At 40.7% G+C, this 12,906-nt stretch overlaps 1 protein-coding gene across 1 annotated transcript in view; it reads right to left on the reverse strand.

Annotated features, from left to right (window-relative positions):
* Positions 1-1,141: 1,141 nt before the first annotated feature.
* CC2D2A (coiled-coil and C2 domain containing 2A) overlaps positions 1,142-12,906 on the reverse strand; it is a 74,302-nt gene continuing 62,537 nt past the window's right edge. Inside the window, exons 29-35 of the mRNA XM_016204210.2 lie at positions 10,687-10,776; positions 8,646-8,759; positions 7,219-7,353; positions 6,309-6,431; positions 5,064-5,122; positions 3,182-3,359; positions 1,142-1,464 (exon numbers count right to left, since the gene is read on the reverse strand). Of these exons, the coding sequence (XP_016059696.2) occupies positions 1,276-1,464; positions 3,182-3,359; positions 5,064-5,122; positions 6,309-6,431; positions 7,219-7,353; positions 8,646-8,759; positions 10,687-10,776 (888 nt within the window). The 3' untranslated portion in view covers positions 1,142-1,275. The remainder of the gene's footprint in view (positions 1,465-3,181; positions 3,360-5,063; positions 5,123-6,308; positions 6,432-7,218; positions 7,354-8,645; positions 8,760-10,686; positions 10,777-12,906) is intronic.

Here is a 12,906-nt window from a genome sequence, read left to right on the forward strand (position 1 = left end):
GGAAGGTTTTCCTTTATTTGCTCCCTCTGTCTTTGTTTTGTTTTGAAGTGAGGTCCTATTCCAGGTACATTAGTTGTTCACAGCTGGAGGTGATTTATATCATAAAGGACATGAGGCAGTGTCTGGAAACGTCCTTGGTTGTCATTTGGCAGAGGGGAAGGATGTAACTGTAGTGGAGTGGGGAGAAGCCACAGACGGTGCTAAACATCCTGCAATGCACACGGCAGCCCCCACCAGCAGCATTTACGTGGCTGAAATGTCAGCGGCGCTGCTGCTGAGAAATCCTGCTTTATGGGTCTCTCCTGGGCACACCTTCCTTCCCTTGCCAGCACATACATTTGATCCTCTGTAACTGCTTCGTATGGTACCTGCACTTCGGTCCTCATCGTCTGGGCTGCTATGACAGTGCCATAGATTGAATGGCTTAGGCAACCTTGCTCACAGTTCTGGAGGCTGGGAAGTACGTGGGCAGAGTGCTGGCTGATCTGGCTTCTGGTGAGGGCTCTCAGTCTGGTTTGCAGACAGCCATCTTCACGTATCCACACGGCCTAGAGAGAGGAAGCAAGCTCTCTCCTGTCTCTTATCAGGGCACTAATCCCGTCTTAAGGGCTCTACTCTCATGACCCAGTTAGCTCCCAAAGGGCCCCATCTCCAGATACCATTTACAAAGGTATCAAAATAACACTTCAGAATAGGAGCTGGGGGTGGGGGTGGGGGGCACAAACTTTCAGTCCATAGCAATGGCTTAATTTTTTAAACTACTTCCCTTTTGTTACATATTTAAAAATATTCCCTTTTCCCCTCTAAAAATACTATAGTGCTTCAATCAGTGGGTGTATGTGTGTTTGTATATATGTGCATGGGAATGCATATATCTAGTTGCTTGGTATTTCTGTAGGATATGGTCTTATTCAGCATTAAAAATAATTGTATAGTGCAATGTTGTGCCTCCTCCCCGCAGAAAAGTTGAGTTGTTTTACTGGGTTTTAAAGGTATGATTGATACTCTGCTGGACAGGCAGAGAAGGCATTCCAAGTAGGAGGTCAGCAATACAAAAGTATGGCAGGATAAAGCTTGGTGTAAGGAAACTGGTAGTTTCTGAGTTTAGGTCAAAGCAGCAGAAACTAGGCTGACTACTAAATACTTTTTTGGCACTGTTTGAAATTTTTATTTCATTTGCAAATATTTTCTTCTGATGTGACTGATCAGTATTAAAACTATTCTCATATCCTAATTACAGTTTTACATCATATAAAAAGTATGGAGTGAAAAAAATTACCTGTTACGTATAAGGGAGGCAACATAGATCCAAACAGACAGAACGTTTTTGGGATATGGGTGGATATATACAGCTAAAGCAAATTCAACATTAGGAACATCAATATTGTGTACTCCAGTGCTATACACAGCTTCAATTAAAGGCTTCAATTCAGAGTAGGGCATGTGGAGGGGAAATCCAGAGAACTGGAGGGAGAAAACAAGATTTGTAGACATTAGTGAAGCTTAAAGATTTTATTTTTTTTTCATCTATGCAATTCTTAATAAGCCTTCCTTCCGGATCTCAAAGTCATTTATTTAGCTCTTTCTGTTCAGCTGTATACTAGCAATACAGAAAAAGGAGTGGCTCTAGATATTTTTTTTGTTGTTAGTTGCAAGCATACTGACCTGGTGTATAAGACACCTGTTAGTCACCCTCCGTTGTTCCCTTCCCTCTTACCTATAGCCCCTAGTTTGCACAGTAACCCATGTTATTTCAGGGCCCAGGTTAAGGTAATCATTGCATTCTATCCCCCTGGCCACAGGGATGGGCACGTGATCAAAGTGGAACTTTGCTAGGAATAATGGCAGTCAGGCTCTCCTGCTTTGGCAGTGTGTATGCATGTTGTCAATAGGTGGGAATCCTGTCTGGAACTTTCCAGCCATTTGCTGCCACTGGAGAAGCCAGTTTGAGGAAGATAGCATCACTTGGAGGAAGCAGACTTGCAGAAAAGCCCTGATACGTACTCGCCTCTTTTATTTAAACAAGCGAGTAACATTTCTATTGCTCAAGGATGTTTTGACTAAGTTTTCTGTTACTTGAGAACATCTGGCTGAAAACCTGGCCTTAAAAGTTCAAGGATACATTTAAGTCAGTGAATAGAATTAAATGTCCAACTTCACACTGTTTGTCTAACAAGGAGAACCTGCTTGCAAGGTTTTACTGGCCAGCTGTGAACACTCAGCACTACCAATAGGCAGTAGAGAGGATATACTGTCTATTAATGAGAATTGTTCTTAGCAGTGAAAAGCAATTAGTATAAAATCATATCCTTTTAAGAAACCTGATTGAGAGTGGTTGGTTTCACCTTTATGCACAGATGAATCTAACATCAGCTACATGCTTTTATTTAATACTTGCAATGTATTTTATAAATTACTTTTTATAGGATCATCTTATAAAAATTGGTGTTTTCATTTTAAAGAGGTATTCTGCTGTTTAATGATAGGTTAATTACTGAGATTTAAACTTTTAGGGACATCTTTTAGTCTGCACTACTTTATCTATATCCTTTGCAGAGAAAGTAGGATTTATTTTTATTGTTCAGTTACAGTCTTCATTGAATACCATTCTACACCAGCTGCAGATACACAGCATAGTGGCCAGAAAACCATGCACTCCACAGAGTGGTCTCCCCGCTGCCCCAATCACCCGCCTGGCCCCATACCCGTTTATCTTGATGTTACTGCCTATATTTCCACGCTGCAATCCACATCTTCGTGGCTCTTCTGCAACTACCAATTTGTCCTGCTTAATCCCTTCACCGTTTTCATCCAGCCCCCCAAACCCTCTCCCCTCCGACAGCTGTCAGTCGCCTGTGTCTATTAGTCTGTGTCTATTTTGTTAGTTTATTTTGTTCATTAGATTCCACATGTAAGTGAAATCATATGGTACTTGTCTTTCTCTGACCAGCTTATTTCACTTGGCATAATACCTGTAGGCCTGTTCATGCTGTTGCAAAAGGTAAAATTTCCTCCTTTTTTTGCGGCCGAGTAGTATTCCATTGTGTAAATGTCCTACAGCTTTTTTATCCACTCATCTGATGGGCCATTGTAGGAATTTGATGCCAAAAACCCATTACAGAACAATTTCCCATTTGAAACATGGAAATGCACAGACGCAGTTGAGGGCCTCGTGGCTTACCCTGTAGTCCCCCAGCTGTCTCAGCAGCTCCGCTCGGTGGTCCTCCTCTACCTCCTCTCCTCGGCTCTTCTCCAGCAGGGGCAGGAAGTGGCGCAGTGTGGAGGTGCAGTACCTGTTCCACCGCGTCAGGTGCCGTGGCCGCCAGTCCATGATTTTTTCTTTTAGTATTTTTTCAATCCTGTTTATAAAAAATAAACTTCATTTTTTGCTGCTTTGACTTCCATTTTAGACAAAAATTCAGTTTGAGTGCAGTGGAGATTCAGGTGATTACATAGCCACATTTTTGTCTGCGGAGTTGTCATTCACTGGGCGTAGTTGGTACCTAATACGAGCTAGAAATTAACACAAGTGATCCCACCCTTAAGGGCTGTATATGGTTGGGATGGGAAACAGACCTGTGATGGAAAGTATATGATATCCTAAGGGCCATAACAGATTCTTGAACTGGAACACAAAAGGGAGCACTGAATAAGGGGAGTAGCTAAATTCAATACAGTCAGCAAAAGATTTATCACGAAATGTTTTATCACTTTGTTTACCGGTAACATACGTACAGACCAATTAGACCTGGGCATACAGGGTGGGTTTTTGCCGAGAGTTTCCAATAGGCTGTGAATGGCGCGTATTGCTTCCTGTGCCTTCTATTCATGAGGATTATTTTTCTAAATTGCCGTAAAACTGCCTTTAAAATATCCATCATCATTGCAACTTAAGTTTTGATATCCTACTTTATAGTTAATATGATGAGTGTTGCATCCAGAGGATGGGGAGCTTAAACATGGAATGAAAGGAAACAGCTACTACTTACTGAGCCTTTATTCACTAGATACTGTGCTAGGGCTTTTTATACATTTTTATTTAATCCTAACAGTAACCCTATGAGGTTGGGTGATATTGCCCTAATTTTGCCTGTGAGGGGACAGTGAGGATAAATGATGATGGCAGGGGAGCTGGGATTTGAGTTGAGGCCCTGCTAGCTCTAAAGCCACTTGTGCGTCCCTAACCAGACACTTGGGTGTAGGGACCCCACCAGCGTCCTATGGCTCAGTGCTCTGGGATCCCTTCCTCTTAGCACATAACACGGTCTCTGTGTTGGGTTTCAGGATGGGCTAAGCAAGAATTGCCTTGCACTTCTCATCAGTGTTAGAGAAACAGATGATATGAGTCTAACCAACAGTGTCCTGAAACTATTAGAAGAGATAAAGAATTTCTTGGCAATTAATTCTAGGTGGGAATCCCAAATAAGGCTTTATTTGAATTTGAAATTGAGTGAATTGGTGTTTCCTAGTAGTAGTACCTTAAACCGGGCCATGTTCAGTCTGTGTAATTTGGCGTGCTGCTCCTCAGAGAGCTTGGTACAGTGGAGAGGGCGCACAGGATCTGGATCACAACGATCTGGCAGGGCTCCAGCACCCCAACCCTTAACAAGGACGTGGACCTCTCTGAGCCCATTTCCACATTTGTGAAACTGGGAGAAGTGGTTCTGTTTTGCAGGATTATGAGGATTATAGGGACTCAAATAGGTTCTTACAAGCCTCTGCCATAGTTTAGGTTTATAAACTGGCTGAAGCTCTGTAAGCCACTAATTGGACAAAGGAGGCATACAAGCTGAGGATTATGATCTGCCTGAACAAGACCCATAAACACGATGTTGAACTCCAATCCTAGCACTGCGGAGTTCACATCTGCTTGTCCCACTCCATGCTGATGCTCAAGTCTCCTTTTGAGCCATGGGATTTAGAGACCACATCTGTGCTTGAAGTCTGTAAACATGGATTAAAATTTAATTGCCCAAATGATTTCACGTTGCTCCAGGCTGAGAGTCAGCTAGTGTGGAATTATACTCCTGGGATAGTCCACGTGAAGTGATGGTTTCACTGACCTGTCTTGTAGCTCGGCTGCGGCCTCCTTGTTGGTACGCTGGTAAACAAGCTCTTCCGGCTGTGAGAGAGGAAGAGTTCAGAATTCTAGGGGCCCCGTGCACCTGATTTGGATAGCTCTGCACCCTCTCCTGCACCCTTTTCTAAAGCTGTGGCATCTTAGACTCCCAGCCAGACACGGAGAGGGACATGCCCGAAGCCAGTGTGCCCATGCCCGTCCTAAGTAAGACATCACCGGTAACTTATAGTTCTCCCTCGGTTTCCCTTCTCTCTCATCACAGAAGTAACCATGACCTGGATTTGTTTTCTAGCACTTTCGTGATACATACATAAAGTACCTACTCTGTGTCAGGTGATGGGCATGTAGCTTTGAATAAAAGCTTCTGCCCCTATGATATTTAAATTAAAGTGGACATAGGCAAGTTAATAAAGTGCGTTTATGATTTTATTACAGACATACATATCCCTTAACAATATACTGTGTTGTATGTTTTCTAAACTATGTAATTTTGTACTGTGAATATGCAACTCGCTTTTTCTCTCTTAACAGTATATTTAGAAATAGCAAACACATTTTTAGAGTGCTTACTAAAATTAATTACTATTAATTCATTTGTGTAACAACTATAAAATACTCCATTATGTACCATAATTTATGCCCACGCTGTTCTAATTCTTAGACTTTTGAAAACGTCATTGCTATGAATAGTCTTGTATATGTCACCTTGCACACGTAGGAGAATTTCCCTAGGACAAGGTTTATTAAACCTTTTTTTTTTTTTAAGGTTTGATCATAGTAAAAAACACATTTTATATTACACACCCAAGCATACACATACAAATCTAGCTCTCAAACAAAAGTGGCAGTCAACAACTCTCATGCTTACTGCTTAACAATCTATTACCAGGACCCCCCATATTAATCTTATGGAGGATCATGCTATAAAATTAATTTTGTGAGTTGACACCAGAATTTAAAAAATTATGTAGAATAAACTTCATGATACTTTTTATGTCACGGGACTCCTTATATCAAAACGTTTTCTTTCACAGGTGTGTACTGGTTCATGACATGCGGTATGTTTCTTATTGTGAGTTGGGCTCAACTAAGTTTGAAAACATATTATTTTAGACAAAATATCTAGGAGTAGAATTAAGGGTGAAAAAGATATCTGGCTACCTAGTACAGTGACTTCAAATTCTTCACTTTCTTTGTCTACATTTACTTGTTATTAAAAGAATTATACCTGAACGCTGGAAAGGCCAGGGTATGGAAGGCTTCTTGAAAAGAAAGATTTCCATAGCTTGGGCTTGGTGACATCAAAATTTATCCTTAGTGGGGAATCGTATCGTTGAATATTAAACCAGATCTAAAAAAGACAGGACCAAATTAGCACATATGGTGTTAGATATATATGCATGTGTGTGTGGGTGTGCATGTACGTATAGTGTTAGATGTATATGCATGTGCATGTGTGCATGTATGTATGGAGAGGCAGATCCCTGCTTTATACAGTATTCTCCATCATTAAGAGGCCCGCAAACTGGATGCAACCAGAAGCATCTAGTGGTACCTGGAAATCTCAAAAAAAAAGAAACTCAATTTTCTCAGGTGATAACTCAAAGCAGTATGCGTTAGGCACTGTAAGATATTTTGGAAGAGTAAACAGGACAGGGGCAGGACACAAACTTGGGTCCTCTGACTCTAATCCCATATTACTTCTTTAACTTCATTCTGCTTCTTTGCAGGGCAGGTGACTAATCCAACAATAGCTTATTTAGGACAGTTGTGTGACTGTGCCTGACAGTACATTTCTTTAAATGGTATATAAATAGCCCTGGCTGGTGTGGCTCCGTTGGTTGGAGCAATGTCTTGTACACCAAAAGGTGGTGGGTTTGATTCCTGGTCGGGGAACATACCTAGGTTGCATATTTCCGGTCGGGTGCATACAGGAGACAACCGATTGATGTTTCTCTCTCTCTCTCACTTCCTGTCTCTAAAGTCAATAAACATCCTCGGGTGAGGCTAAAATAAAATAAATGGTGTATGTGGATGTTTATATAAGCTCTTTGGATACATAATTATTTAAGTCAGTAGGTCAATTAAAAAATAAAGCAACAGTCCGCCAACCATATTTAAGAGATGTTAATACTTACATTATCGGGACCTATTAAACAGCCTACAGTTTTTAAGGGACAGAATGTATCAAATTGTCCATAAAAATGTCCACTGCAGGGATTCCATAGTAAGTAGTGACTTTGCTCCAGAGTTAGCACGTAGGCAGTTGGGCCCTGAAGGAAAAGAGCCATTAGAAGAGTTTCCAGCTACTGCAGTTTAGTGAACAAACATGGCTCAACCAATATAGCTTCAGATTGACTGAAGGACTATTATTAATGGAAATAAGTACTCACTGAATTTTCTCTTTTAGTCTTTCAAGTATTTAGAAGGCTGATTATGTCTGAATACTGCTATTTCTAGTATGTTAAGTAATATTTGATACACATTTATAGTTGTGTAAAAACATAGAAGGCAGTTTGACAAGATACATATCCAAGTGTCAGTAGTGAGTGACTACACCTGAGGAATCGGTAGGATTGGGTTTGGAGCCTGGAATGCATCTATATTATTGGGTTATCTTTTTATAATGAACATTTATTCATTTTTAGCTCATGTATGGTTTCTTTTCATGCTCACAATAGCCTTCTGGGGAAGGCAGGGTAAAAATTATCCCAGTTTTCTTAGAGCTCAGAGTTGTGAAATGAGTGGCTTAGAGTCACAGCTCCGGAGGAGTGGGCAGAGCCTTGAACCCGGCCCTGTGACTTCTAGCGCAGTGGTCTTTTCCCTGTACCAGGCTATCTGGAAGGGGAATGATTAGGATTCAGATATGATGCTACCTGCCTTGCAGCAACCTGTGCTATTTAATTCCTAGAAGACTCTTAGAGCCTCTTTTTGAAACACTTTGGATAAGCTGCTTCAGTCCATGTGAATTTTCTAAACTTGTACCCAGAATTACCCCAATGTGTCCCAAGTGTAGGGATATTTTCAGTGGCTGGGACACAAATTCTAATCAGTAAATCTCCAGTCTAATAAAAATAACTGATAATATCAAAATACAGCTGCTCACATACTTTGCTCCTTGTGGTTTCTGCCTTGCTCCCTTCCCCTGCGGGTTAATAGCAGATGCCTGTAGAAGCAGCAGGAACGGAAGGAGAGACCTTTAACTTGGCCACACTTCTGATCCCCTTACCTTAGCATGAATAACACTAGATCGCTGAGGGAATCAGAATTCTTAGTAACATGGCAGGAGAGGCTCATACTAAACAAAGCTAGGCGGTGCTTTGCATGGGAAAGGGTGAAGATTTGCCAAAAAGTCTGAAGTGTGAAGGGTTTGGTACTCGGGCACCGCTGAAAATCACTTCATGTCTTATCACTGATTCTCTCTGCCTGTGAGGGAATCTCTGGGCCACATTCCTTACAACTCAAAAGATAGTTGTGAAAATAAGCCCTGTTTTTGACCTGGAACATAACGCAACCCTGTTAGACAACTCCACCCCTCTGCTAGAGCCAGCCCACCGGGTCTCACCTCAGGAATAGCATTGCCCATCACAAGCCAGGCCTTTTTTCCCAGGGAGAGAAAATAATTACATAGTAACACTGCATGTTCTTCTTCATCTCCTGCCAGGAGGTCCAGAAATTGCTGCCAAGAAGAAAAAAATACATTGACTGACTGTTTCATTCTGGGTTGGCTGTGCAGGATTTTAAAAAGCCATTGTTAAAAGTTGTGCCTTAAAGTGTGTGACCTAGTTTTTAAATCTGTTCTAAAATTTGGGCCCTGGGTTTTAATTCATTTTATTTTTAAGCGCTTTTAGTGAACGTGGCACTTTCTCAGACATTAATGAAATGGATCGCTAGAATCAGTGCTATGGGGTGGGGGAGACTAATCTCAAAATTTTACATTTCATTTTGAATTTATATGTGACAGCTCACTATGTGCAGAACGCTTTTTTTAGTCTATTTTTAGAGCAGTTAGGTTCCCAGCAAAGTCGGGAAGAAGGTGCAGAGATTTCCCATGTAACTCCTGCCCCGCATGCACAGCCTCCCTACCAACATCCCCCGGCAGGGTGGTACATTTGTTAGAATTGATGAACCTACATTGACACTGACACATCACAATCGCCCAAAGTCCATAGTTCACATGAGGCTTCACTCTTGGTGTTGTACATGCTATGGGTTTGGACAGATGTATAATGACATGCATCCATCACTATAATGTCGTACAGAGTATGTCCGCTGCCCTACAAATTGTGTGTGCTCTGCCCACTCATATAGATCTTCTTCACCTGCCTCCAAAGTGTTCTAAACACACTGCATTTTTGGATAAGTTGCTTCAGTCCATATGAATTTTCTAAACTTGTACCCAGAATTACCTCAATGTGCCCCAAGTGTAGGGATATTTGCAGTGGGCTGAGGGAACAAATTCTAACCACTAAGTCTCCAGTCTACTAAAAATAACGATAATATAAAAGTGTAACCGCTCACATCGTCTGCTAATCCCAGAACAAACCTTGGAGGGGAAGTGGAGGCGCAGAGGGATGGGTACTACCTAGGAGGTGGGAGAGCCAGTCTGGTTCTAGAGCCCATGGACAGTGTTTTGTATACCTTCTAGATGTCTCCAGGTTGTGGAAATTTTTATCTCTGAATTGGCAACATCATGTTGCCAAAATATATTGGGGAACAAAAACTTTAAAGTGCACTTCAATTTCTTCGTCTTAGAGCTGTCCTTCAAAGGGAGTTGCATAATCAAGTTTGATTTTATGCAAATACAGTACAACCCGAGATGCAGAACAGAATCGGGACCAGCGATATATGTGTGTTTCCTTCTTCAGAGATCCCATTGGACGTTAGTGGCACACCTAGACTAAGCTCTGTGAGGGCAGAGACCACGCTGCTTTCCCTGGTAGCCAGAACTTAGTACAGTGTCTGATACGTGCTTGGTGGCAGGAAATACATACTGAATGCATAATGACATGGCATAGCGTAAGAAGCCCACAAATTAAGGAATGTACAATTCGGAATGTAATAGAGGCTGTAGTTTTGATTTTTTAATGAATAAAACTCGGATGTTGATAAGACTAAATACTAGAAGGATAAATCACAGTTAAGACATCTGAAGTGCTTGTTTTTTTTTTAATTTCTTTGTGCAAATAATTTTTAATATATTTTTTATTGATTTTAGAGAGAGAGGAAGGGAGAGGGAGAGAGAGAGAAAAACATCAAGGAGAGAAACATCCATCGGCTGCCTCCCACACGCCCCCTTCTGGGGATCGAGCCCACAACCTGGGCATGTGCCCTGACCGGGAATTGAACCCATGACCTCTTGGTTCATGGGTTGACATTCAACCGCTGAGCAAAACACCGGCTGGGCGCAAATAATTTTTTTTAACTTTTGATCTTTGGGCAGATTAATGCAGAAAGAAAAAATACTTAAGAATTCAGCCCACCCTGTAAACAGATGACACAGTAGATTTTTATAATGATTAATGAATGTTGTGATTTAAAATTATGCAAGGTAATATTCCAAGAAGTCAGCTCCAACTGGTAAGTTGTGACGAAAAACGACTTACATCAGATGTGCTCCACAGGTCACAGATGCCAGCAAAGGAAACGGTGTCAGGCAGGAAAGGAATCAGTGACACATACCAAGCCACTAGTTCCTGTTTAAACAAAAATTAGCTTTAGAAAAATAATTTCTAATCCAATAGAAAGCTGGATCCTGTGCCTCACTGCCTGCAGGAAACTTTCATGTATCACAAACATTCATGTGCACAAAATAAAACGAGTGCTCACCAGCGCTTCCCAAGTGCTGTATTAATATTAGCCCATCAGTCCTCTCCAGACAGCCTAGGAAGAAGGTCGTTTTTATCCATTTTTTACAGATGAAGAAACTGGTCCTGTGTCTCTTCGAAATGTCTTTATTACCTCCCCACCCCCATTTCCTTACTTTCTGCTAAAACGACACTTTTCGGGATCATTTTGTTTATTTTTTTACATAGTCTAGCTACTATTCCTTCGTCTATTACATATGTTGCAAATATCCTCTCCTGATTTGTGGCTTGTCTTTTTCTTTATAGCGTCTTTTCATCAACTCAAGTTCTTGGTTTTAATGTGGTCAAATTTAGCATACTTTTTGTAGTTTGTGCTTGTTTTGCCTTGTTTAGGAAACACTTTGTATCTCAGGTCATAAAGAGAAAAATGCCTTTCATATTTAAGTCCTCAATCTGCAATTGAATGAGGTGAAGTAGGACTCTGTTTCTATTTTTTCATGTGAAAATCAATGATCCTGGTACAATTGATGCAGTAGTTCATCTTTTCTTTACTCCTCTCCAGCGCCCGCTTTGTCGGGTACCAGGTTCGAGTGGGTCATTCTTGAGTGGCTCCAGTTGGGAGCTTTTATTCTTTTATTTTTCTCTATGTTCTCCGTGCGTCAGGACCATTTTACTCTAATCACTATGGTCTTAGCAGTCGGGATGTGTGGTATGGCAAATGTTTTGTTTTTCTCTCTCTTAATATTATAAGTTTATTTTGTTAATATAGTCATTTAAATTAAGATGCAAATCATCCCACTGAGCTCTTACTCTGCAGGACTGTTTTGGCTACTTTTGACACTTTGCACTCCATATAAATAAATATTAGAATCCGCTTGTCAAGTTCCACTAAAAACCAGAAATCTATTTAACAGACTGTCTTTTAGCAGGAAAGTTAATCCCTTAGCTTTGATTGCTGTTATTGGTAAATATTTAGACTATTTTCACTACCTTATTCTGTGCTTTTTATTTCTTGCACTTTTTCTATATATTTTCCCCCTCCCCACGTTCTTCGCCCCATTTCATTATTTTTTCTGCTGCTATTTTGGAAGTTATAGCACTCACTTTTCTTATTCTTTTAAGTGGTTAGTCTAGAAATTTCAACATGAAAATTTTACTTAAATTCAAAAGTCAGTAAATATGCTTGTCCTCATCTTGGAAAATATAAGGGTGTTACCCTCTGGGACAGCGTGGGTGGACCTGGAGAGTATTATGCTAAGCAGAAAAGCCCGAGAAAGACAAGTGCCATATGAATTTGCTTATATGTGGAATCTAATGAACACAATAAACTAATAAAATAGAAACAGACTCATAGATCCAGAGAACAGACTGACAGCTGTCGGAGGGGAGGGGAGGGGAGCTAGGGGACTGGGTGAAAAGGGCGAAAGGATTAAGCAAAAATAGAGGACAGTATGGTGATTGTCAGAGGGCAAGGGGGCTGGAAGGGGGCAGAGGGGGCAAGTTGAAAAAAACAACTTCCACCAATCCTGTCCTGACATACACGCATTTTTTCAGGATTTTTTTTCTATCCTGATTTTTCACCCACATTATATTACTATTGGTATGAAAACAATGCTTTTTAAGATTTCCTCACAAATTTCATTTATTTATTTTTACCTAGCCTTATGTGTTTCATCTAGAATTTATTTGAGAGCCTTTATTCTCTTTAAAGTATATATAGGGTGTCCCCAAAAAATGTATACACACACTGGATAATTATAAAGGCAGTGTTCATTAAAATACATTTCATTTTCAAAATTGAGCTGTCAGCTGTTCAAATGTGTGTACATTTTGGGGGGACACCCTCTATTTTAAGGAATTCCTTCAGTGAGGATCTTTTGGCTGTAAATTCTACCAGTGTTTGTGTGAAAGATAGTCTCACTGGGTATAAACGATTAGTTTGACAGCTCTTTCCTTTCAGTCTTTTGAAGAAATTATTCCTGTTCTGGCTTTCATTTGTGTAGTTGAGAAGTGTATTGG

Source organism: Miniopterus natalensis, chromosome 1, assembly GCF_054644295.1.
Source record: "Miniopterus natalensis isolate mMinNat1 chromosome 1, mMinNat1.hap1, whole genome shotgun sequence".
Classification (NCBI taxonomy): Eukaryota; Metazoa; Chordata; class Mammalia; order Chiroptera; family Miniopteridae; genus Miniopterus; species Miniopterus natalensis.